At 53.6% G+C, this 27,183-nt stretch overlaps 1 protein-coding gene across 1 annotated transcript in view; it reads right to left on the reverse strand.

The window, feature by feature from the left end:
• Kcnq4 (potassium voltage-gated channel subfamily Q member 4) overlaps positions 1-27,144 on the reverse strand; it is a 50,551-nt gene extending 23,407 nt beyond the window's left edge. The window contains exon 1 of the mRNA XM_055611076.1: positions 26,831-27,144. Coding sequence (XP_055467051.1) covers positions 26,831-27,144 — 314 coding nt within the window. The remainder of the gene's footprint in view (positions 1-26,830) is intronic.
• Between the last annotated feature and the right edge of the window lie 39 nt (positions 27,145-27,183).

The raw sequence follows: 27,183 nt of genomic DNA on the forward strand, positions 1-27,183 counted from the left end.
TTTATTTGTTTGTTTTACAGTGCTGGAGCTCAGACCTAGGGCTTTCTAGACTAGGGCTCAGTTATTCAGCTCCATTCTCAAACCCTATGTCTTTTAGTGGTTTGAGTTACGATGGCCCCCATAGGCTCATATGTTTGAACGCTTGGTTCCCAGTTGGTGGAACTGTTGGGAAGGATTAGGAGGTGTGGCCTTGTTGTCATGTGTCTCTGGAGGTGGCCTGTGAGTTTCAAGAGCCTGGGACACTCCCAATCCCAATCAGTCTCTGTCACTCTCTCGATCTCTTTCTCTGTCTCTCTCTCTCTCTGTGTTTCTCTCTCTTTCTTTCTCTGCTTACCGCCTGTGGATCAGGATTTAGTTCTCAGCCCGTTGTTCTCCAGCATGATGCCTGCCTACCTGCTGCATGCTGTCCTGGACCAGCCTTGAACTCACAGAAATCCCCTGCTTCTGCCTCCCTGAGTACTGGATTAAAGCCATGTGCCACCATGCCCAACTCCAGTTTCCTCGTGTGTGTGTGTGTGTGTGTGTGTGTGTGTGTGTGTGTGTGTGTGTGTCCATACACCTAGGAAATCACTGGCCTTCTCCAGCCAGCCTGCTACTTTATGATACGGGCTGAAGGACAGTTGAGAGCAGGGTTTGGCTGTGCCCTGGCCCACTTACACCTCCTTGTAGGTTAGGCTCTGAGGCTACATTGCAGGAAACGCCACTAGATCAAGGAGGCAAGAAGCAGCTGTCGGTAAAGGACTTCAGATGAATGAGTGAGACAGAGGCCTCTGCAGCCAGTTCCAGCCCTGAGCTGAGTCAGCAGACATACAAGGATCGGAGAGGAAAGTCTATCCCCCTAGTCCTCAGATTCAGTCACTAACCACAGAACCGGAAACAGCCAGGCTACAGGGAATGGGAGCTGCAGTTGACACGGGGCTAAGGGCAGGGCTGTGGTGGGAACACCGCAGCCTTCGCTCTAGCCTGATTCTTCCATGGCCTTTCTCAGCTGCTGAGGGCCTCAGGCAGCCATGATATACGTAGCTCTCTGGTGAGGACTTTCAGAACTCTTTACCTCTATTTTTTTTTCTTGCCTATTCATGATAAACTTAAGTGAAAAAAAGCTGGTAACAAAACCTCAAGGGTCGTGCGATCCTGATGTCCATAATGAAAATGGACTAACCTTTGAAACTGTAAGCAAGCCCCCAGTTAAAGGCTTTCTTCTATAGGAGCTGCCTTGGTCATGGTGTCTCTTCACAGCAGTAGGACAGTGATGAAGGCAAGTCTCTAACACAAATGTGGAGTGAGGGTATATGTGCACACGAGTGCAGATGCCTGTGGAAGCCAGAGAGGGTGCTAGATCCCCTGGAGCATGGCTTACAGGTGGCTGTGAGTTGCCTGATGTGGGTGATGGAACTTGAATTTGGGTTCTCCACTAGAGAAGCAGGGGCATAGGTGTCTTGCCTGCAAGTAAGTCTGGGCACATGGGCACGTAGTAGCTGAGGAGGCCAGAAGAGGATGTTGGATGCTCTGGACTGAAGTTACAAACCCTCCTTAGTCACCAGGTAAATGTCGTAATGGAATGTGGGTCCTTTCAAAGACAAGAGCTCCTCACCAGCTGTCTCCCCAGCTCTCTCACCTCCTTTTTGAAACAGGGTCTTGATTATATACAGGGTGAGTCTCAAACTCCTAAGCTAAAGAGACCCTTCTATCTCACCTCTCCAGTGGATGGGGCTACTACAGGCATGCAACACTGTCCCCAGCTTGTCTTTTTTAAAAGAATAATTTTACATATATATTCATATATATGTACACATACAAACATATGTGTGTGTGTGTGCGTGTGTGTACCACAGCAGTAGCAGGTATGTGGTCAGAGGACAACTTGAAGGAGCCTATTCACTCCTTTCACTATTTTGGGTCCTGGGGATCAAACTCAGCTTGTCAGCTTTGGCAGCAAGTACTCTTACCCAAAGAGCCATCGACTGGCTCCCACTGTCACCAGTTATCAATATTTATTTATGAATTTGTTTGTTTGTTTGTTTATGCAGGGTTCCCCTGCACTGCCTGTGCTCAAACTTATGATCCTCCTGCCTTCGGGCTAGCAATGATTATAGGTGTGAGCTACTGTGTCCAGCATCACTAATATATTTTTTAATGCAGTTTTCTAAAATATACAAGAAAAATATCCCTTTCAGTCCTGCCCCAAGCCCTTACTATATTCACCTCTGTACCCAGCCGGTGTGAAACCATGGCAGGCTTTCCTACAAGGCCAGCTCATGTGTCCACCCGCCAGTTCAAAGTTTCTTCTTGGATATCTGGTGGCCTCTGGACCAAACATGTCCTAAACCACAATCTCAGCGTGCTGTAAGATCTCCTTCCCTCCAGCCTAGTAGCTCAGGGATGGTCGCTGAGTACTGAGGGCCACCATCTGAGCCAGCTGGGATTCTTTTGTCTCCTACGCTCCACCTCCAGCTCTGTAGCAAGTTCGCTTGGCTCCACCTTCAGCTCCCTGCTAGTCTGACCAAGCCACCGACATCCAGCGCCTACCAGACTCCCTGCCTCCACGCTCATCTTCACTGGTCACCTTCTCCTTCAAAGCTGGAAGCCATCACTGCTGATGGTCACACTTGGAGAGCAAAGGTCAAACTCCTCAGCATTGTCAGCAAGGCCCTTGGAGGCCTACCCCATCCCCACCCAGCCCACCCACCTGCACACCTAACCCTTTCTGCTCCTTCACACTCTCTTCTGCACTTCCAGAAACTCAACTATGTATTTCCACCTCCTGGTTTCCCTGGTTTGCTTAGTTCCTTGCTCTCTTTCTCACCCATGTGTCTGCTCGCATTCCACTTCCTTGCTGAGGCCTCCTCCAGGCATCCTCCCTCTAAAACAGCGGCCTTATACCCCATTTCTCTCCTCTTTCTCTGACTGACTGATTTCACAGCTCCGAGGAAACAAACAGCAGGAATTCACACCACGTCAACATCAAAACACCCTGTCACTAAAACAAAGCGCCCACTTTGAACCCACTGAGGAATCTCCTAAAACTCAGCACATCCGTCCTGAGTGAACGCTCGAAGTTATCCCTAGTTTTGACCACTGTGCAAATATGGATTACAAGTCCCTTGAGCTGGCTGCGAGCGGCAGTGTACATCTGTAATCCCTGCACTCTTGAAGGCAGAAAGGTCACCACAAGTTAGGGGCAGCCTGATCTACATAGTAAGTTCCATACCAGCCTGGGCTACCTATGGAGACTCTGCCTAAAGCAACAACAAAATCCTAAATTTCACCTTCTGGTCCCTTGATCGCTGGCAGGGAAGGCAATTTTCTCAACCTGGGCTCTCAATTCATTTGAAAGGCTGTATTAGATCTGATGATGAACAACACCCCGTTCCTGGCACCTGAATTATTCCTATCTTCCAGATGAAGATGTAAGACCCAGGACTGACAGGTTTACTTATGACCCCACAGGGACCCGGTGGCAGAGCTGGGGCTGGAACCTTTACAGTCTCTACACTGCCTTGGCCTCAGTCATCACTCGAAGATGCCAGAAGATGTCTCGAAAACACAAGCTCAGATGTCTAGAGCCCAGGAGACGGAGGAAGTCTGGGCAGGTCTGCTGCACAGGCATATGTCTTCATCATTCGAAAAAGAGGATTGCTCAAGGATTGTATCCAGCCCTCTGGGGCCTCAGTTTCCCCAGCTACAAAAGTATGGGTGGTATACAGGTGCTGGCTGGCCTGGGCCTTGTGTGATTTACCAGCAGAGTCCCAGACCAGAGGCTCTTTCTGCTTTGTCTTTATGAATCCCATCTTGGGCAACCAGGAGTTAGAAGCATGGGAGAGGGGGGCAGCCTGTGGGCTTGTGGGGGGGGGGTGTTTCACAGTCTTTCCTGTCCCTATACTTACCCTCCATTCTGCAACTATCTGTCCACTCATTCAGGAAGATTAGGGAGAGAAAGGTAGATATTTGTTTAGATCCATGGTTATCAAACTACAGAGAACATCAGAACTCCCTGAAGGCTTGTCAGGGGTGGCACATTCCTGTAATCCCAGCACTCACATGGTGGAGGTAAGAGTATCAGAAACTCAAGGTCATCCTTGACTACACTGAGACTTTGTCTTTTCAAAAATGCTGATTTCTGGGCACTTCCTTGACAGTGTCTGAGTCAGTAAGTTCAACGTGGAAATGGGGCTCAATTACTAAATAGCTCAGGGTTTTGTTTGTTTTTCTTTTCACAGGGTCTCACTGTGTATCCCAGCTAACCTAGAACTCAAGGTTTTTCTTCAACCTCCCAAATGCTGGAATTAAAGGCATGGCCTTCCACATTTGGCACCAAATCAACACCTTTAAAACAATGACAATTCTTACTGTCTCCCCATCCACACCTCCTCAAATCACCACCAGAAATGGCTTGGGCTGGGGGCTGTCTGGGAGGCAGGTGTTAGGCCAACAGCTTTGCCACTGGTTTGATGTGCAATCCCAAATTGCACCTCAACTGCTCCTGGTGGCCCAGAGCTTCCCATCGACTGAGCACCAAACCTCCCAAACACATATTTTCCATAAAAGACTCCTCCGGTCCCTACCATGATTCCCCAGGGACACAAGTGAGGTAACAGGGCCTATAAGGTACCCAGTGATGGCTATGCCGGTTTGTGAGTGTGTGTATAGAATCCTGAAGGGAGATATGCTATGGAATATGACTTACTTCTCAACAAGTTTTACTTAAAAGGGGGGGAGGGGCAGGGTGTTAACTTTCCCAAAGTCATAAGCAAGACGTGAACTCAAGGTCAAACCATTTCTCTAGGCTTCAAGTTCCCTGCCACAACACAAAGATAGGGGACACTCAGTGATAAGCAGGTTCTCATCAGCCTGGTATCTCTTCAGTAGTTGGGTGGGAAGGAAGAAGATTAGCTCAGTTCCAGATTCCCCGTGTTCAGAAGCTAGAGAGAAGGACACACAGAGAGTAGGAAGGAGGATGGCAGGGATCTCACAGCAGGAAGGAAAAGGGGTTGCTCCTGACTTCTGTGAACCACACTCATTTCACAAATGGTAAATCCAGATCCCAAGTGATTGGCAAGTGTAACAGTGGGGACACACTGAGAGAGCTGGTGACAGTCCTAAGGAGGCGGAGGCTGCTCAGCTGAAATGGAGAGGTAACCAGACAGGGACAGCGCTGACCCAGACAGAGGAAGCAGGGTATGCTGGCAGCCAAGATGTGGGAGCCTGTGGAAGCCAAATCCGAAAGCTAGCAGCTCTTGAGTCAACGCGGAGCGTGGAGACGGTAGGATCCATGAAAGCACCCTCTGGTGTTTGAATGTGATCCTTAAGGCAATGGGGAGCCGTTGGGAGTTGGGAACATTCCATTCGTGTTTCCGGACCACCACCTGGGCAGTGAGACCATGGAGTAGGACTGACATGAGGATCAGACACGGACAACTCATCTGGGGAATGATGGCTCTCCAAAGCATGAAAGTGACAACAGAGAATAGGGAGAAGTGCGTGGACTGGTGGGATTACAGAAAGAGGAACTTAAGGACAGTAAGAATGGCTCCTCTGTTTGGCGCAAGGCACTGGGCTGGTGAAAGCACTGAGTAACACATGGGAGCTGGGAGAGCCCAGAGGAGGTTCAGGTATCAGGGACAAGGTATGCTGGGAAGAAAAATCTGGACAGACTTGGTAAAAGAACAGAGGTGGAGATACTGGGGTAGACAAGGGACAGCTGAGACAATCCAGTGAGCATGTAGTGAATTTAGAGGACCGCCCAGTGTCACCCTAGCAGTGTGAAGGGAGAAAGAAGCCCTCTGTCCAGATCAAAAGAGTACATCCAGGTAGAAGGGAAGGAAACCAGAAGAGAAACACAGAAGTCAAAAGAAGCAAGTGTGGATGACAAGAGGGAAGGAGGGGATGGCAGTGTCCAAAACCCTGAAAAATGTCACTTGGCCTTGGTGACATGTTGATCACTGGGTCCCTTCATCTGAGCAGCCTCATAGGCAGAGAAGGACCTGAGAGGCTCAGATGGAGTGGAAGCACATAGAATGGGGCTGGGACTCAGTGAGCCAGGCTGAGTTGAGCTGCAGAAAGATGGACACAGGAATCTCTTTCTCAGATAAGACAATAGGAGCGGGAGGAGCCAGGAGAACAGGTAGCCGAAGACTGGGAGAATGTGGAGTAAGCAAAGGATGGAGTCCCAGGCTGACAGAATGAGGGAGAGAGAGGTAGGAGACCGAGACCATTTAGTGGGAGAGCAGGCGGGGTCAGGAGAGGAAGCTGAGCATGGGCACCAAGGAACTCAGAGAGGAGGTGGGATTTTGTCAGAGCTGAAAGGGCAGTTTGGTTTTTTTCTGTTTGTTTTTTCAGGTTCCATCATCCAGCAAGGAAGCAACCTTTGTGGGTAGAATGAGGGGATACTTCCCTCACCAAGACACACCCAGAGCCTCTGCCTTCTTTCCTCCAGGGCTTCCTTCCACCCTTCCCTTCCTCCAAGGTCCTGCCCCTTGCCCAGCCGGAGCTTTGCCAGTCAGGGACTGGGGCCTGCTTAGTAGCTAGCTCTCTGATATTTATTTACCTCTGGCCAGGGGAGTATGTGACTCCTTTGCTTTCCAGACCAGGACCCCCAGGAAAAGGGCTGCTCTTTGTTCCTCAGCTGGGAGACCCTAGTGTCAGTCTGTCCCAACTCAGCTAAGTTTCTTGAAGGGCAGAGGTCATGACCCCTGTTCCAGCTGCCTACAGAAAGGTATTCCTTGAGCCCCACACCAGAGCTAATGCTGAGGAAGGGACTTCCATTGGACTGACAGGCACATCCTGACAAGGGGGGATGGTGCAGAGAAGCCTAGAGGGTCCCACAATCCTCTAAGGAAAGGGGACAGTTACTCTCTCTGGTGGGTTGGGGCGTTGATGGGGGGCGTTAAGCGGGCCTCAGAGCAAGGCTCTTTCCAAGAATCCTCAAGGGCTGGGAGGAGAGTTTCCCCTGATCCAGCGATTCTAAATATGACCGAGGGAGTAAGGACACGTGACCCAGGGCCCCACACAAGGCTGCTGCTGGCACGGCTGCATCTCTGGGCCAGAGGTCCATAATGGGGCTCAGGGATGGGATGAGGTCTTAAAGGAGCCTTAGTTTCCCTGTCTGTAACACGAAGGGAAGAAGCAATCCAATGGTGGCTAAGGTCCCTTCAGCTTTACCACTGTCCCTCAGGGCAGCGGGAGGGAGAGACTTAGCCCTCAGCTCAGTTCTGCTTTCTCCGAGGGTGTCCCTGGAGGGACAGCAGCTGCCAGCACATAGTGCAAACTATGAAAAAAATGCCTCTTGTTGGAGGACCAATTTAAAAACGCATTCCTTTTAGCTGGACAAACTGTAAAAGCTTGACCCCTTGAGCTGGCTCCATTAGAAACTGGAATTGCTTGCTGAGGGCTGACACACCCCTGAGCCACTAGAGCTGTCCCAGCCCAGCAGGGCACCTCAGGAAGGCCCAGGGATGACTTATGCCCCTTCCTGGCTGGAGGTTGAACCAAGAAGGTGCCACCAGCTGAGCATGATGGCACGTGCCTGTAATCCAGGATTTAAGAGGTCGAGGCAGGATGATCTGGAACTCAAGGCCAGTGTTAGCTACACAACCAGTTCAAAGCCAGTCTGAAGCACCTGAGACCCTGTCTCCAAAAAAACAAAACCATGTGAGTGTGTGTGTGTGTGTGTGAATCAACAGGACTCTTTTTAAAAGTGTGTTTGTGTGGAAGTATATGCACACGTGAGCATGTGCTCAACTCAGGTGCGTAGGCCAAAGGATGTTTCTAATGCCCCACTCTGTCACCCTCCGCCTTAGCCCCTTGAAACAGGGAACCAGGAGCCACAGAGGGAAGGGACAAAAGTACAGAGAGCAGCGGTGATAACCCTGAAGCTCACACCCCTCCCCTCCTCCATGAACCTCAGATGCACTTCTGGCTGTAAGGACTCTGTAACATCCCCTTTTCTTACCATCCTCCATTGCCTACGCCAACCTCCCTCTGGAGCATGGAGAATGGTGCCTTCTGGACAAGGCCCTTGAGTGTGAGTCATTTGAATTTGGTCATCCCCTAAGCGTTTGTGGGTCCGAAGCTTGCGCCCCAGTGTGGCCTGATGAGAGGCTGTCAGATCACTGAGGGTGGGACCGCAGGAAGGTCATTAGCATAGCTCTCCTTGAACTCCAGTCTTTGGCTTCCTGTCAAGACAGTGCAGCTGCCACTCCCTTGAACTTCCAGAATTATGAGCAAAATACAGATTTTTTTTTTAAACGAAGGACCTAAGCCTTGAGTATATAGTTAAAGTAACAGAAAATAGGCTAATAATTTGATGAATTGCCTCATCTTTTCCCAGCTGGACCAGCCCCTCGAGCCTCCACTCATCCTCTCTGCTTCCAGCAGTCAGACCACCTTCTGCAGCAGGTAAAGGAGCTTCTCAATATGCCGACAGAAGCCAGTGCTGGAACAAGGAGGGCGCAGGGACTGTCGATCTGAGGGGCTGGTGCGGCAGCGCTGACTTCCCTAATGGCTAGCTGCTGAGGCCTTTTAAGTGAGGGGAACTAAGGGCTGAGTTACAAGCTGCCCAAACTTAAGACATGTATGCAGGGTGGTCAGTAGAAACTCTCCTTTGCATCACTAAATACTTCCCTGTATATTCAGTGGACCAGCTTACAAGGTTTTACTTGTTTTGTTTTTGTGTTTGGTTTTTTGAGACAGAGTTTCTTTGTGTAGCCCTGGCTGTCCTGGAACACAGGAGCTCTCTCTGTAGACCAGGCTGGCCTCCAACTCACTGAGATCCACCTGCTTCTGCCTCCTGAGTCCAGGGACTAAAGGTGTGCACCATCCCACACCCAGCTTGTTTGTTTGGTTTGCTGTTGTTTTTTAATGAGAAATCCACTGACTTGTGACCCAGGTTCAAGGGTAGTTGCAAGGAAAGTCCCGGCACAGGCCATCCTGTTAGTATTCTCTGTCTCACCATCACAGCGCACAGGGTTTTGCTTGCTCTACTCGCTATTTTTGTTCTGCCTCCCCATCTTTGCCTGTGTGTGTACCCCTAATATGGCTGGTTAGGTGGGAAGCACCTCATACTCCCTTGACCCTCCACTCATCCTTTTGGTAACTTCCATGGTGGAGTCTGTTGAAATAGCTGCTAGCACAGCCCCAGAGGTCCTATGCCTGTCCTATGCCCAACTCAGAGAGATGCTGGAGAAGTTTCCTGAGTACCCTTCCTCCCCAGCATGCTGGCCCTTCCTGACTCCACAACACTCCCCGAAGCGGGAGGGATTGTGGGCAAATGACACTGCCCAGAACCACAAAGCACTTATTCACTCTCTCATTCATTCATTCATTCATTCATTCACTATTCACTATTCATTCAGTGACCATCTACTGAAGACTCTTCATGAGCCGGAGGATGCCTGCTGAGCCCCAGACCATCAGGGAAGGAGTGGGATAAGCAAGGGAGGAGGGAAGAGGTGAATGCAGACATCAGTCTCTGGGTCGCTGAGGCTGTGGCCTTCACTCCCAGGAGAGACACAGGAGCAGCAGGAGCAGCGTGAAGCAGGGAAGTGGGGACACACTGAGAGAAGGGGAACCCTTAGCCCCACCTTGAGCTGGGAAGCTAATGCTCTAATCCTAGCAGAGGACTCTGGTGGCTTGCTCAAGGAGAAGTAGAGATGGCAAGATGAGATTAGATCTGGGCTAATTTGGGGTACTAAAGATCTCTTTTAAAAAAAAAAATCTACCAGTCCTCTCATCTCTAGATGGGGAAACTGAGTCCCAGAAGGAGGCCTGCCTACCTGTGCTCACACTAGGATCACAGTACTGGTCCTGGCGCTGGATTTGTCAGTCCTGAGGGTAACGGTCTTTTGTTTGCCCCCAGAGGTAAGACTCAGGCACCTGCCCCTTCTCCTTCAGAACGCCATGGGGCCAGGACAGAACCTGCCTTGGCCTTTCCTGCGTGACCTGGGGGGGCACTGCACCCGAGGATTTCCCAGTTCCCCAGCTACTTGAGGCCGACAGGGGTCAGGGTCACCTCTAAGGAGCCTTCTGTTCTGTGTCAGCCTGTGCTGAGGGGGAGGGGAGGTCTTAGTCCCAGCCACTTGGTTCTCAGTCCTCCCTGGCAAGAGCTGACAGGGTGGAACAGGAGCTTTGGGGAGGGCAGGGCCCCCTGGGGAGCTCAGGTGCCAGCACTGATCCCAGCCTGGGAGTTCTGCAGACTCAGCCACTGGGGACCCCACCCAGGCCGAGGTTTGTGGGTATGAATAAGCAAAGCAGCATGCAAACTCACAGGCCACACCTGGGGCAGCTGAGTGCACTCCTAGGAACCCCAAACCCAGAACCAGCCTGACTGAAGTTAATGGACCCTGTAAGCTGGACAAGACTTGCAGTGTGAGCCCAGGCTGGGGGCTGGGCTGCTCCGTAGCTGAGGTGGGAGGAGTGCTGGGAGAGTCTTAAGGTGGGAGCTAGGAGGCTATCTGCAGACACTCAGTTTCTTCAGCTTCTTAAGGGAGGGCTGCCCAGCCTACAATTCCAGCAGACAAACCAGAGTCCCCTAAAAGGCAAGACCCTGCTTGGTGGCTCTGAGAAGTGTCAGGATTGGTGGCACCAGCGGGCATAGCACAGGGGCATTAGTAGCACTGGGAACCTAGATGGACAGGTTCTCTCCCTACTCAGCTAACCAATCGGCAAAGTGTCAGTGTACTCCTCTGTGGGAGGGAGGTACCGTACCAAGAGCTTTATTTTTGGCTAGTCCAGCTGGCTAGTCTGGCTTCCGGGAGAGGAAGTGAGCCTCTGGATAGCTTCTGAGGCTCCTGTTCCTTGTTCTCTAGGAAGCCAGCAAGCACCCTGGAGTCAGCCAGAAGAAAGTCTTTTACATTTCATTTGCATGCAGAACCTTCCATCTCCAGAACTCTCCCATTACCGAATAATGGCATCAAGAAGAAGTCTGGGTAGACCAAACCAGAATTTCATTAGCCACAGGGCTGTGCAGATCAGAGAGGGAGGGACAACTGTGTGTCTCTGGTTCTGATGCTCTATCCTTTGCTGATATCCCCTGCTCTTGTCACGGCCAGAACAAGCTCTAATTCAGCTTTGCGTTGGCTAGTGGACCTAAATCTCGTGATCTGTCCCGCTCTAGGATTCAGTTTCTCCCTGTCTAACGGGACAAATCATCACAGACGCTGCAGCCTGGAGGTAGGGGTCTAGCCTGAGCAAGGCTTGGTTGACCTGGGGACACCGGAGGCTGGCACCAGGCGGGGCTCCTCGGGAGAGGAAGATGTCCTTGGGGAAGCGCTCCTGGGGACCCCTCCCCGGTGTAGCCTTAGGCCCAGGCCGGCTTTCTACCTCAACGCACTCCACCTGTTCTAGGGTGCAGGCCACCGGACCAGAGCTTGGCCTGGGCGGGGCCCAGTCGAAGGGGCGGGGTCTCTGGTGGGTGGGACTGTGTGGGCGGGGCTTTGCCACTGCAAGCTTCTGGCGCGCTGCGGCTCCCGTTACCTCCTCGGGCCTCCTCGCCCGGCCGGCTTATTTTCCGTTTCCAAATTAACAATTGAAAACGCAGCGGCCTGAAAGGCGAGCAGCGGGCCAAGCGGAAAGTGTGAAGGTGCTGCCGCGTCACCAAGGCCTGGGGCGGAGAGAGAGCATTCGACACCCGGACCCGCCACCAATCGCCCACCATGAAGGCCAACGGGTTGCGGAGGGGTGGGTGGGTGTTGGGGGTGACCGCGCGGAGCCTTGGCCTGATGCAACCCTCCCGGTGCTGCTTTGGTCAGGGTCGCGAGGCCCAGTGCTCAGGCTGGGGACAAGGCCAGCCCCTGCGAGGACGAAGGGGGGTAAGGGGACAGCGCGCTAGGGCTAGGTTTCCACTCACAGGCTGAGTGCCCAGGCTAGGCAGCAGGTGCCAGGCAGCACCTCATAGCACCGTCCTTAAAGGCTCCTAGTGTCAGGGAGTTTCATGTGTGACCTCAAGCAAGTCATTTCACCTTGCCAAGACTCGATTTCCTCATCTGGAAAATGGAGAGAAAATAAGCGCCTTCAAAACAGATAAAGGAGGCTAGCTCACACAGAAACCTTTGTGTAGCAGCTGGTATCTGCGCTGACAATTATGTGCTAGTACTGTGGTCGTACTCCTCCTCCTCCCTCTGCCCTGACCACCCTCCTCAGGGCCTCCTTGGAGAGAGACCCCAAGGCCAGGAAGGTGCTGGTAAGGGGCTCAGAGACTGGCGGAGTGAGAAGGCTTAGGCTCCTCCCACAGAGAGGGCGGTGGTTCTGGGCCACTTTGAACGTTGGACCTTTCCTTGTTGCCCGGTCTGTGAGTGGTAACAGACAGATTCCTGGTTCCCTGGCACTTAGACACAGGGAACGGACACTAGAGACAGGTTTTAGCTCTCCTACCCCTGTAGCGCAAGCTCCGTGAACACAGAAACGTCATCTTTGTCACTGTCTCTCTCAAACACCTAAAGAGCAAGAAGCTTGGTGGAATGTAGACTCCCAATGAATAATTATTAAGTGAGTGAGTGAGTGAGTGAGTGAGTGAGTGAGTGAGTGAGTGAACAAATGAAGGAATGAACAGGCCAGTCAGCCTGGTAAAGCCTCTTGTACAATTGTAGCTCCTATGTATGTAAAGGGAACAGGGAGTCAGGGTGAGTCCCTGCCCACCCAGAAACCCAGGGCCAGTGGCATGACAGGAGTGGGAAGAGAGATATAGGAAACAGAGAAGAGAGATGGCATTCTCTGGAGGCAGAATTAACACTATCTCCTGCTCCCTCCCCTCCCTCCCCGCTACCCACTCCTGGCCAGCCTAGGACTTGGCCTGGTCTCTCTAAGTTGGTTCTTCACGACCTCTTTGGAGTCAGGCCGGGCCCCGCACCCAAGTCTATTTAGAACCCAGTATGTCCCGTCCCGTGCCAGTTCCATAGCCTCTATCTACTCCCCACACTTCCATCTGTGTGGCTTCTATGCGCTCTCCCATCCTTGGAACCCCTCTCCAACCCCAAGCATCCCTGCTCAACTTTGGGGAGAAGTACCCGCTCCAGCGCCTTAGGCCTTCAAGCTCCAGCCGGGCACCCTGGGAACCCTCATCACTGTCTTCTCTGCCTGGTCTGTGCCCGGCCGGCTGTGTCCAGCTGTTCCTCCCTCTGCCCCACCCCACAGACATTCATTTTCGAAGGCAGCACAGTCCTGTTCTCTCACGTCCACCAGGCTGGTCCAAGTGGATGCCAAGGGCTTGAACCCTGGTAACTTGGGACTTTGCCAGCCTTGTGAAGCCTGAGGATTCTGGAGAAAGTCGTCTTGGGGTTGCTGCGGAGAGGCACACGGGCAGAGGGAGGGCCATGCCCAAACACTTCTGATGCTGGCAGGGTGAGGGAAAGAGTTCAAATGGAGACCCGCGTACGGGAAGTCTAAATATTTAAAGGTTTAAATCAAGTTCACAAGCTGTGAAAGAAAACGTGTTCCATTCCTCCTGGCGCGTCTGCCTTCGTGATGATCCGGGCGACCAAGTTTGGATTTTAATTCTGGGACTCTTTGGAGTAGTCCTGTGCCGGAATATGGCAAGCCTGCCAAGCCCTGTTGCCTTGTGATCCCTAGCCCATGGGGTAGCCCCATTCTCTTCCCCCACTGGGCCTACCTCAACAGGCTCTGCCTGTGCTCACTAGGAATTAGCAGTCCCGGCTCTCCCACCCTGGATTACCCAGAAGGAGAACCACGAGCAGGATTCCAAGTCTGTATTCAGGGCGACCTAGGAAGAGTGGCCAGGATCCTCAGCTTCTACCCTGGACTCCACCCAAACCAGCCCTGCTTTGATCTACATGTATATGACCATGCTTCTGAGTTGGAAGTCCTACTGGAGAGCCAGATCTACCGCCTCAAACAGATCCAAAAAGCTCTAATCTAGCCCCTCCCCTGCTGAAGGCAGGGCAAAGTCTAGGCTGGGTGACCACAGCAAGGAACCGGGCAAACACAAACCCAGGGCACATCCCAGCGCTCCTGCCTCCAAGCTAGACCTAGCCCCGGGAGCACTTTTCTGATTGATAAGAGCCAGGATCGCCCAAACGAGAAACCAACAACAGTGTCTGTGGAGCAAGAGTGAGCGTACACCTGGGACCTTGACAGGGACTTCAACTCAGATCGTGTAGCTCAGGGACAGGTTGGAGAGTCAGACCAGGCTCCCGAGAAGAAAGGGAGCCCTGGTATAAATAACAGTGGGGGGCCGGGATGTTTGGGCCCATCTCCCAGGCGACGGCTGTGTTTACTGCCCAGCGAGGGGGGGGAGGCAACCCACACATTTGCCTCCCTGACTTGTAGCCAAATTTCTCCAGGAAGGGGTGGCCCAGGATTAGCCCCAAACACTCCAACTTTACACCCCAACGGACGGATCATCTGCCCGGCACAGGCACTAAACCTCCTTGCCATTGCTGGCCTCCTCTATCCGCCCCAAGTACTCCAGCATTTCCCCACCCAAGACCAGCTCAGAGACTGGAAGGGTGGGGACCAGGAGAAGGGAGAGCTTTGAGCAGAGAGCTGGGTGTGTGCCAGCATCTCGCTGGGGCCACTGGGCACAGAGCAGAGACAAACCTCTCCCACAGCTCTGGCCAAGACGGGGGGGGTGCAGCCCCCAGATTAGGAGGGTGCAAATCCCTTCCCCTAGCCCCCAGTTCATCCCATGCCTGTCATGTGAGAGCATTAGATGGCCAAACCCATCATGGGGAGGGCTGGCAGGTGCCCTCTTGATCGAGCACTGGCAAGTGGGAAGGTCTGTCCCTGTGGGGCAGCAGCTGCATCAGGCCTGCCCTGGGCTGGGCATGGGGTTGATGAGTTCCGGCCAGTAGGTCAGCCCAGCCTGACACACACACACACACACACACAACACACACACAGAGAAAGAGAGAGAGAGAGAGCGCGCTGCTCAGCTGTCGGATGGGTCTTGCCTGGGACAACAGCTCATTTGTACTCGGAACTGAGGCAGTGTGTCCACCACAGCTCTTAGACGCCTGGACTGTCTTAGCTGAGCCACTCTGTATAAGTCACTCTGTGTGCGTGGGTGTGCGAGCGTCTGCACATGTATTTGCTTACGTGTGGAGGTCAACCTCAGAGTCACACCCACCTCTCTGCGGGGTGTGGGGGCCTCCCTGCCCTTCTCTTGCTCCCCACACTTCTGGTCTTTGAGCAGAAGTAGGTGTTGGGTGGTGAAATGCTGGAGTACTTGGCGGTGGACAGAGCTACACTCTGCAGCACTTGGGGTGAGGATTAGGGCAGGTCTAGAGGGGCTAGAGCCTCCAGAGCCATCCACCTCATTTTTTTACACAAGGTCTCTGTCACTGGGGTCTTGGGCCCGCTGACCAAGCAAAGCTTACAGGCCAGCCTCAGGGCTGTGTCTCTCCAACACTGGGATTACAAAGTTGTATTACTACACTGGCTTTTTACGTATGTGGTGAGGATCAAAATTTAGATCTTCAGTAAAGTAAAAAATTTAGATCATCAGTAAAGTGGTACTCACTTTACTGATCAGGCTATTAGACACACAGACAGACAGACAGACAGACAGACACACACACACACTTTTTGCAGTGCTGGGAATCAAACACAGGACCCTGCGCATGCTAGGTAAATGTTCTACCATTGAGCTATAGTCTCGGCCTCCTTTCCCAGCCTCGGTATGAGATGGTACAGTAACATTTCCTCCAGGAGGTACTGCCATGAGACTTCCTGTCGTAAGGATTCAGGGAGCTTAGTCAAACATTCATCTCTAGTAAGGCTCAGAGGATGTGACAGCTACCTAAGACCAAGTTCTGGTCTGGGTTCTACTGCTGATTAAAGTCTCTGCCTGCTTCTGAGCCTTGGTTTCTTTATTAGTGGAACAGCAGGGTAGGGTATATGAGGGTCAGGGATGGACTTAGGAGACCGTACGTGAGACCGGTGATTTCTAAACCTTTCTGCGCCGTTAGACAGGAGGGAAGAGAGGAGCTAGGCTCCGAACATTTCTAGAGATTGTCATCATTGTCTCAGTCCTTGCACATTCCCATGAGGCTGTTCTCTAGGGGTGATCTATCACTACTCCGGGAACTCACAGACCCCAAGCCCAAGCCCTCTGGCCCTTCCCGGCCAGCCTTTGGACCTGGTCTGACTCTTCCAGCTTCCAGGCTCCAGGCACGCCCCCAGGTTTGCATACAGGCCTGGAGCTTTCCCTACAGGCAAAGTTCCCAGGGCTGCAGGCCAGGTTGGGACAGCCAGGCCCAGGGCCGAGTTAGGAGGCAGTTGTGGAGGGGCGCTCTGGGATATGGGTCTTGTGGTGGGCAGAGGAAGACCAGGTCAGTTGGGATGGCATCCTGGGGTCCCTTTCAGAGTTCTTCCCCCACCAAAGTCCTACTGAGTCCCCGAAAGGCATTTCTAACAGAACACTGTCTGACACAACCACACTCAGACCCTTCCATCACCTTTTCCAGAAAGCCACCCCTGCCCAGCTAGCTTGGTTTGGGACCACACTTGACCACTCTATGCTGGGATCCCATAGGATCTGCAGTACCTAGGGACATTGGCACTGATCACCCAGTGTAAAACCCCGTCCATGTCCGCCAGGGAACAGGATACAGGTCCTGATTCACGGCCCCATCCTCAGCTTCTGGCTCAGGAATCCTCCCCCACCCAGGGACTGCTATGACTGAATGACAGAAGAACAGAGGGGGAGAAATAAGTCCCATGGGTCTTGAACTTGATGGCAAAAGTGCTATTTAGGACAGCCTCCCTGAGCAACAGGTGCTGTGAGGATGAGGAAGGTTCATGAGGCCACAGCCTCCAAAGCTGGACTTCAGGGTTTGGGTCCTGGCCCAGCTACAAAATCCAGGCCGGTGACTTAACTTACGTCTTTTGGGCCTCTGCCTCATCGGAAATATGGTCCCACTGGCAGGACTCACATCATGGGGCTGTTGAGAGGCAAGTTCCTAAAGCAGCGGCGTCTGTCTGGCCTTTGGTAAGCACCCAATAAATGCTCGCTATTATTATCCTTACTGTTACCGAGAGCTGGAATAGGGGGAGGAGCCTCAGGCAGGGCGGTGCTGCTGGGTGGCAACCAACAGGCATGTGTCTCTTGCCTTCCCACTGCAAGCCCGACCTGCAGCAGCCACGCACAAGGCTCCTACCGGGCACAGCGCAGCGTCCCTGAACACGGACTCTCTAGACACTCCCTGGACCGAACCTAGAAAAACACTCACCCCTTCCAGCCACAGCCTCTTGTCAATGACAAGGGTTCATGCTTAATCTGCAGGCTGCAGCTTCCCTTTCTAAACAGCGGGTACAGCCCTATCTATCTGCCTTATAGGGCTTGCTGGGGACTCATGAAGTACTATGTGAAAGCCAGTTAGCACAGTTCCTGTTTGAGAGCAGGCAAAGATCTCATTACTAAATACGGGCTCTGAGTGTTCCCAGGCCCTCAGGCTGGTGCACCTCTGAGCTGTGGTCCAGGGCTCCCCAAGAAAGGAATTGTCACCCTGGGTAACCTGTTCTGAGAGGGCCAGTCTGCTCCTCCATGGCTGTATCTCAGGGCCCAGCTTCTGAGTCAACAAGAGAGAGATGAGGGCTCCAAGGCTCCAGGGAAGTGGGAGCCTGTGATGGGAGGATAACAAAGAAGACTGGTGCCTCAGGGAGGTTGGACCTGTCTGGTGCTGCACAGGAAGCAGGCACAAGCCAATCCCAGCCTGGAAACTCCAGGCCCAGTGTTCCTGATTTGGGCTGGCCCAATGGGGAAGAATGACACAGGACCTGGAGTTCTTTTGTCCCCTAATCCTTCCAGCTGCCAGCTCCTCCAGAAGCATTGCTCAGGTTCCAGGACAGGGTCCCAAGTCTTGGGGATTTCACGTATTGGTCAAATCTCCAAAAAACATTTTAGAGACTATGTAAAGTTGTCAACTTTTTCTTTTGCCAAGTAAGGACAATTTTTAAAAAACCCGCTTCATCACTTTATGGAAAAACAAAAACAAAAACATAATCTCGGACTTTTTGATAGTCTTTGAAATGGACTACATTTAGCTTAATGAAAAAGCCACCACAATGTCCTTGTTTTCCCCTCACCCACTGAACTACCACCATCACCACGGGGCTCTGCTCATGCATCTGAGAACTGCTTGAGGATCTCACATATATGGGTTCGAATCCTGGCTCTGCCACAGACAGGCTGCAAGACTTGGTATGTGTGTCCCCACATCCTGTCAGCAGAAAGAGCACAACAGCAGTGCCAGCCACAGGCATTGGAAGAACTAGGCAGCCTGTGTCTACAGAGCAGTTGCTCAGGAAGCATGGCAGTCCCTTCCCTCATCTGCCCTGCCTATAGCTGCCCTGGGCCAAAGGATAGGAGCCCCCTGCATAGCTCAGTGACCAAGGGCCCTGTGGAACCAATGGCAAAGGGACCCTGAAAGCCTGCCTCAAAACTTTTTTGCCAGCTATTCCTGTTTGTCAGAGTCCTGCACTCGGACAAAAGCAGAGAGGACTTCCAGCACTTGGAGGGCAGAGGAGTTCTTTCTTACTTCTCTCTTCCTTTACTCCTTCACCTCCTTAAAACTTGGCCACCATCATTCCCTCATGCATGGACAGTAACTTACTCCCAAATGTGAGCCACGCACAGTGCTCAGCCCTCCCTACCCAGGTCTGACGACCCATTGAGAGAGAGCCAAGAATAACACGTGGGACAGAACGTTAAAATTGGGGACACTGTAGGGTCTCCAGTTGAGTCTGAAGTAGAGTGGGCAGGGAGGGCTTCTAAGAAGAGAGGATGTTCAAACGGGGCTTTGAAGGCTCAATAGGAGTTAGTGACACAGCGGTGGGTGTGAGAGAGGAGCAAGTGACCAGCCTAAAGAAAAGTGCATTGAGCACCTAACAGCACACTGTGGGTTATTCCCAAGAAAAGGCGCCAAGGGTGTCTATGGGAAGAGCTTCCTGGGGTTTGGAGGTGTGAAAGCCACTGGACCCAGGAAGAAGGACCAGTTTGGAGGGACAGGTTGTGGGTGTTCACTCTCTGGAACTACCTGGGAGTTTAGGGATAAAACCTTGAAGGGAAAACTTTTCTCAAAAAAAAAAAAAAAATAGATAACATGGTGTCGCAGGATTGTGAGCTCACCATGGGGTGTGAAGAAAGGGCCCAAGACAAAGGCCAATATTCAAGGACAGGAAGAGAGGCAGAGAGAAAAGTCAGGAGGCCAGAGCCACCCTCCTTCCTAAGGAGGGGAGGCTAGTGGCAGAGCACACAGGTCCTGAGTTCAATATCCTGCATCCTGGGGGACCAGGAAGTACATAAGAGGGGTCCTTAAATTCAGACCCTTGCTAAGGCAGAACCAGATAAGCACCTGGTTCCAGGAGTCTTGTTCTGGGTTCAAATGCTGCTTCTACCCACTTGTTAGCCGTGTTCATGTGGGACAAGTCATTTAACTTCTTTTTGTGGATTTGTTTGTTTGGTTTTAGACAGGGTCTCACTGTGTGGCTCTAGCGGTCCTAAAACTCACTATGTAGACCAGGCCGGCCTCAAACTCCCAGAGATCTTGCTTCTGCTCTCCTGGGTGCTGGGATCAAAGGCGTGAGCCACCACACTCAGCTGTCACTTAACTATCATGTCATTTAAGAGGGACTTGCTGACATGCCCACTCAGCCTCCTTCCACCCCCAGGTTGTGTGCCCTCCCACCCCCTGATGCTAGATCAAGGGTCTCCCTCTCCTCCCCATCCCACTCCTCCCACTCTGTGGCCTCCACGCAGAGGCTGGCAGGAGAAGTGAGTGAATGTATCCAGGGGCTGCCCCCTTCCCTGGGAATATGTGGCACACACCGTGACAACCCTTGTCTGTGGAGTGTCCCGGGCTGTCAGATCCTATCTCCTAACTCAGTTTCCTCATCTGTGAAACGAAGCTGTCTATCTGCCCAAGCTTTGAGGCCTTTGGAGCTCGGAGGCCTCTGCCCTGACGTTCTGCCGAGAGGATGGACTAAACCAGAGAAGCCCTGCCAGTCTGCCCCACCCCACCCCAGAAGGAAGCCGCTCCCTGGGGCTCCAGATCCCGACTTCACCTGGGCGGGGCTGTCCCTCCTGCAGAGGGTGGCAGTGGAGCCCAGATGGGCCAGAGCAGAAGAAGCACCTGGATAATGCTGACAAAGCCACTCTTTCTTGCCCTCCTTCTCTTCCTAGCCCCCCCTCCAACCTCCAGAGACAGCCAAGCCCAGCAAAAAATAAACCCAAAGGCAGAGACCTGGATGCTCCAGGGAGGGGCTGCAAGGAAGGTAGGGTAGGAGAGACAATGCGGAGACCCTTTCCCTCACTCCAGAGCCAGCAGGCCCTGCTCTCAGTTCCTTGCCAATGTTGGGTTCACAGGAAGTAGGTCTCTACCCCCTGTTCCCCACGCTGTAGAGGGTGCCATTCCTTTGCCTGATGAGGATGATTACAGAAAATTGTGTTCAGCTCTGCCAGATAAGGTTTCCCACACTTTGGAAACCAGAGTATCCCACAGAACCCCTCTCCGCCTCTTGGTTATTTGACAGTCCTTCTTGCTACCTGACCTCCATCCAAGCTTTAGCATCTTGCTTTAGCAAGCTTGCTCCTGGACCACCAGAGTCTGAGGAGTCAGACAATTTCCCTCCAGCCCTTAGACCAGAGACGACCCCCACCCCACCCATGATCCCCAATTCTCCATGGAGGAGGGAAGAGAGAAGAATGACTGTGCTCTCTGCCCTCTTTGCCTGCCTCCCTCAGGTGCTGCCCATGGATTTCTTAGCCCAATTACTCTGCTGCCTGGGGCTGCCTCAAACCCCCACCCCCACTCCCCGCTCCTCACCCCCAGATGCCAAGCTCCAGGGCACACAGATCCTGCCTTGAGGATAGAGTTGCTCAGTCTGCTTGGTGTCCTGGGGGTTTCACTAGGCCTCAAAGGGCAGACCGTACCTTCTCCCTTGCCTCAGGGAGCCTCCTGGGTACCCCTCTAAATGTCCCCCTGTCTTCTGAAGGGGCCCCGTCAGAAGGCACTACAAAATGCCCCTCTCCCATCCCAACTCAGCAGCATCTCTCACCATAAACATAGCTCTGTGTTTGCAATCCTGAGTAAGGGGGCTCTCTTTCCTGCTAGGCCCATCTGGCAGAGGAGGACACTGAGGCTGAGGATTAGGGTGGAGTGGGAATGGGCATCTTTCCATGGTGGGTCTCTGGGTTTGTTCCACTGGTTTTCTCTCAGCGTCAGGGGGAAGGGGCGGGGCATTGGGGAACAGTAGGGTGGGCATGAACCATGAAGAAGCCTAAACCTCAACTCCACAATGGCACTCCGATGCAGACAGACACACTCACACACACAGAGAGCCCAAGCCAGAGCCCCAGGGGACTCAGACACCAGTGTTCTTAAGGACTGGGCAGCCTCTGCACAGCCGGCCCCATCCCCCATCTGCTCCTTGCAGGCAAGTCTCTGGTTCCCCAAGCTTGGCAAAGCACTGTGCTGGCTGATGTCATTTGTGACACAAAGGAAGAAACAAATCCATAAGCAGCCCAGAGACTGGGGTTAGTGACTCTGGTCACAGGCTTCGTGACGTGTGTCCCATGACACAGTGGCTATGAGGCCTAAGTGAGAGGATGCTAGGAAGAAGCTTAGAGGGAGGCACTGACGTCACCTGAGGCAGGAGAACATGAGGCTAGCCTGGGCTACATAGGGGGATTCATCCTAAAAGAAAAGAAAACAAACAAACAAATGTTCCATAGAAGGCCACAAAGACATTGTCTCAAGGGGGCAGGCACCAATGACACAGGCAAAACTGCCCCTATCAGTTTTGCCCCTACCCACGCTCCCCTGCTGAGCCCAGAATCTCTGTCAGACTTCCCATCAAAGACTCAGAATGACAACATCATGCCCATAAGGACAACAACTCACGCCCGGTACAGGGCTGGCTGCTCTCCCTCCTCGGCCCTGGCCACCCTGAAGGCAGCTGTGATTCCCACTGTTCACTGGACAGCCAGAGCTCAGAGAGACCAAGCAACTTTCCCGACAGCTAAGGGCAGCTGCAGAAACAAACCCCCTTCTGTGGGCCCGAGTCCAGACTCTTAGGTCCCTGTGGAACTAGCTCTGGGGAAATGGAAAGGGCCCCGTGTCCCTCCAACCCCTCAATCTCCACAACAGGGCTGTCCAGTTCTAGCACCAGGATGAACCAGAGTGAGGAAAGTTTCCACAGGGAACCTCAGGGCACGCCTCAGAGCCTCCTGCTGCCCCTGCTCCCAGACCACCTCAGTGACTGTAGTGGCTCGGAGAACTTTACGTTAATCACCCGCTCAAAGTGCTGCCAGCAGCCCAAGACTAACCGCCTCTTCAAGCATGCCTGGCTCTGACATGGCTATGGGCTTCTCCAGCGGCGGGGCTTGCAGTCAGACATCTAGAAGGGCTTCCTTAATGGGAGGGAGAAATGTGCTAGGAAGTGGAGTGAGACAGACAGAGAGTGGCCTGACCCAGAAGGAGAAAGCGGTAAGTGCCAGGGGAAGCGAGAGGGGGAGCCAAAGCCTTTGAAGGGTAGATGGTCTTCACTCTCCAGCTCCTTTACAAAGGAAGAACAAGCATGAGAGTGCCACGGGCCACACACTCTGAGTCCTTCCCAGTCACGTCCTGGAGGTGTTGGAGCATCAGGTTTCTGCACTGCTGTCTGGGAGGCTAAGTGTCACCTTGGAGGGGAGTGTGTCCTGTTCTGTGCCTGGATAAACCCAGCCACACAGAGCGGGGTTGAGTAGGGGCTCAGGGGGCCCTCTGGGAGGAGCCCAAAGCCAGCCCCACTGAACCACAGTCCCCAGGCCACCTATAGGGTAGCCGGAAGCCCTGGGAGAGGAAAGGCAGAGTCAGCATGAAGGGAATCACCCCTGATCTGCATGGCCTAGTCTATGAAGCCAGTGAGAAGACGGGGCATCAGTTCCTTCATGAGGACGCCACCTGTGCATTGGCCGCACACCCATGTTCAGGGTCGTGGTGGGCACAGCACACAGCAGGGCTGTTACATACAACAGAAGCTTGGCTACCCCGGAAGCAGTAGGGCACTTTCCACTCAGTTCTGTAAAATCTTGTCGCTGCCGCTGCCCCACAGCTGCCAGTGTGCTGGGTGCTAGGGACACAGATGGGGCCCTGCCCACTGCTCCCAAGGGTCCGGGGCCTGACCCAGCAGAGGTCATCGGATGGCAGCTCTGGGTTGAGGCGCTCTCTCTCTTCCTGCATGGCCTTCCCTGGGTGTCACTTTCCTCGTCTGTCAGTGGTGGAGGATAGCAGGGCCTGCCTCACCAGGCTGGGAAGGGTATGCGCTTGCACAAAGTCAGAAATCACAGTTCCAACTCCAAGGACCACACTAGGTGGCCTCAGAGAGCAGAGGGAATGGTTCTGGACATGGAGTCTGGACTCAAGTTCTGGCCCTCTTCGTCTGCTACCAATTTGTCACATGGTTTTGGTCTCTAGGGTCTTAGTTTTCTCAGAGACAGAATGGGGCAGTCGGAATGTGAGAACTGACCTGGTCTGGGTGTCCCGTGCTGGGGTTACTTCCAGCCCAGGCTCTATGTTCTGTCTCACAAACTTGAGGTAGGAGGTCGGGGGTGGGGATACTCCAAGGTTAGGAGTGGACAGGCCCCGGGAGCTCTGGCCACCTCCTCCTCTCCCCATTCCCACAGTTTCTGACCCCAGGGACAAAGCGGAGGGAGGATGTTTACAGAGCCTTAAACCTTCACTTAGAGAAAAGTTTGCTGGGGCCTGGGAGCAAGGATTGAGTGGCTAGGGAAGCAGAGCGGGCATGGGGATGGGGGCGGGGGCAGGTTCTGTGGCAGCCCCTTCCAGGTTTGGGACTCCAAAGGTGCTAGTGTGGCCTGGGGGAAGTACCCTAATGAGTGAGTCTGCCCTTAGGGACTCAGTAATGAGGACTTCCTAAAGTGCAGAGAACAGGGCCTGGGGAGGGTAAGAGATACATACCAGCGACCAAGGCACTGGGGTGAAAAGGGAAAAGTGACAGGACATGGGGTCTAGGGACAGAAAGAGCCCAGAAGGGTCCAGCGACCCTCCATTCCAATCTTTCTATGGAAAAGACAGGACAGGCAGCATTCATTTCCCAGAGGCACAGTTAAGAGCAAGGAAGGCTCGCTGCTACACCCCCAGCTGTCAGGGAAGGTACAGGTCCTGCGAGGCCAGTTGGTTGGCGTGAGGGAGATGTTTCAGCCCCCTCCCTCCCAAATCCTCTCCCCTAGGCTCTTCTGTGTCTTCTGTGGGGACCCCACCCACGCTTGCCCGGGTCTCTGAAAACAGGTCCTAATTAAGGCTAACTCCCCCCCACACACACACTTGAAGAGTGTGGGACTAGGCTACAAGTGCAAACCCAAGCACTTTGTGGCAAGAATATGCAAGACCCTACTGTGAGAAGTCCCATGCCTGGAACTCACAGAGAACAGGAGACACTTCTGTGTAGCCTCCCTCCGCCACCACCAATACTGATGCCCATCCTCATTCCTCCTCCTCAGACAACCCCTAGCAGTTCTATCAGCTCTTCCTTGCCCATTAGCCCAAAATGTGGGAGTTCTGTCCACTCTGATGACCTAGAGATCTAAAGCTCAGAGAGACCCTGAACCTAACAGTGTCACACAGCACTCAATAGGAAGGGGCTCCTGGCATCTCACTCTCCTTGACCTCGAGATCCGTGGCCAGCTCGTTCCCGAGATCCCTAAACTTCCAGACACTGTCACACCATGCTGCTTCCCCTACAGTTCCAAGGAACGCCTCTACCCTGAGCTCCTGAAGACAAGTGTTCAGGACATGGGTGCCCCTAGCCAGGGCATTCCTGGCATCCGGAAAGGGCCGAATGTGGGGCAAAGGTGTCGTTCAATTTAGCTCCTGGGAGGAAGGGGAGGCCCCTCCAAAGGAGCTACAGAAGTGGTTGGTCTGGGTGAGGCTGCTTTCATCTCCAGTGAATGTCCTAGGGGTCAAGAGGCCAGGCCTGCAGGCTGAGGAACCCAGCTCGGAGCCCACCGACTTCTCCCGCCACAGCCTTTCCTTAGAAAACTCACTTCCGGGGAAGAGCCTGTGGACAGCACAGCCGTGCCCTATGTCTTAGCCTCTTTGGGCACATGAGAGACCTGCCATGCAACATGCAACTCCTTTGAAAAAAAAAAAAATATATATATATCAAAAGGAAAGACAGACTATATATATATATATATACACACATATATACCCAGGTATATATATGGTACCCAGGGCTCTGTCAGTAAGCTGTCCTTCTAGTGCTGGTATATTCACTTTCAGTGGACACCAGAACCCCTAGCCCACCCAGCACTAACTGTGCCACTCCACTCGTGGCTGTATCCGACCGACATTCATCCAAGTTTTTGGGGGTACACTGAGATGTGGGCTGCTCCTGATCATTCATCTGGACCCAAAGCCTGACTTTACATCCTGCAGACTCTTAACTCTGCAGAAAGTCACAGCTGCCATCTCTAGATACTTAATGGCCGATAGAAAGTTCCCTTCCTCTATTCTTCCTTGTACCACTTTCCCCTCCCCCTGAGATTCTGTGGTTCCCCACCCCCATTCTTGTGGGGCAGAGGCAGGTGAGCATACATAGGTGGGACAAGCAGAAAGGCAGGCTAAAACACAGGTGAGAAAAGCCAGGTAGAAGGGTAGACAGGCAGGTGGACAGGTAGATAGACAGACCCACAGGCATCAAAATAAATGACTGGGTAGGCCCACAAAGCATGGAAACTGACCAACAGAAAGGCCGTGGGGCAGAGAGTGCAGAGAAAAGACAAGCTAACTCACACATAAGGAGAACCTGAAGTCTAGCAGAGGGACAGACAGACAGACTGCCAGGTGACCATCAGGTGGACAAGGAGACCCTAATACTGGCTGTGGTAAAAGGGCACAAGAACAAGCACGTTGTCTCTCCCGGGCACTTCTAAGCAGCTCAGCACCAGGCCCAGCCCATTAACCGATATGGCCTGGGCCTCTCATGTTCCTGGCTGGGCCAGGCCTTCCCCCAAGACTGCCTTCTGAGCTGCCAAAATTCGCTCTCCACATCCAAGAGGGGTCAGTGTTTTGAAAGTTGTAGGAGCCTGCTGAAGGGAGGAGGGGCCCCGCAGCGGCATTGTTTCCAAACATACCCCTCTCTTCTTTCTTTTTCCCCATGCCCAGCGCCAGGCCTAGTACAGCTGGCCAGCAAGGCAGGAGAGCTGGGTCCAGTCTGCAGGGCAAGGCAGGACAAGACAGGGCAGGGCTGGCAGGGCAGCCTGCTGCCTCCGCTGCTTCGAAGTTGAGGGTGCAGGGCCAGGCTAATGAAGACACAGGTAAAGTTGGAAACAGCACACAGGCCTGTCAGGACCATGGGGACCCTAGACACCCAGACAACCAGAGGCCATCCCTGAGCTGGGGACGGTCTGTTTCTGAAGAGAGAAATCTCCAAGGGGACCAGGTGGGAGCATAGCTCTTCCGACAGGAGAAAGAAAGAAAGAAAAAAAAAGTAAGGGCCAGGGTCTTCTGTGTCTGGGACACAGGCTGAGAGAGGTGAACAAAAGAAAAGGAGAGACCCCCTTTAGTGGCTGCGGACTTGGCAGAACAGAGAAGGGCAAGAAGCTGAATGCTGCGATCAGGATCAAAGTAAGGAGAGCAGGCAGAAGAGGTCAGACGCGAGGGCAAGCCGGGTCAAGGCTGGGAGATCAGGGCTTAGGTCAGGTTGAGAGACAGAGAAGGGGGCTCAGGTCCGAGAGGGAGGGCTGAGGGTCGGCGGCCGGGCAGTGGGGCAGGAGGCAGGACCTGGAGCCAGCGCGGGGCGGCAGTCACCCGGAGCCTGGCTCACGCGGGGTCAGAGCCGGGGCACGCGGAGGAGTGCGGGGTCCCCAACTCACATGAAGACGTGGTAGACGAAGGCCCACCCGCGGGGCCGCTCCAGCACGTTGTAGACCCAGTTCTGCAGGCGGCGGTAGCGCTTGTGCGCGGCGGAGGAGCGCTGGCCGCAGGCGGAGCCCGAGCCGGAGCCCGGCCCAGGGAGGGGCGCGCCCGGCGGCAGGGGGCTGCCCAGGAGGCCGAGGCGACGCGGAGAGCCGCCCCCGCCCGCCTCGCCCTGTTCGCTCTGCACGGCCGTGAGCGCCACCAGCTCGGCGCGGGGGGCGTCCCCGGGCGGGGGGCCCAGGCCGAGGCGGCGCGGGGGGGCCTCGGCCATGGGCGGCGCCGGGCTGGGGGGCCGGGGCGTTGCGGGGGG

Source organism: Psammomys obesus, unplaced genomic scaffold, assembly GCF_907164565.1.
Source record: "Psammomys obesus unplaced genomic scaffold, mPsaObe1.curated_primary_1811, whole genome shotgun sequence".
NCBI lineage: Eukaryota > Metazoa > Chordata > Mammalia > Rodentia > Muridae > Psammomys > Psammomys obesus.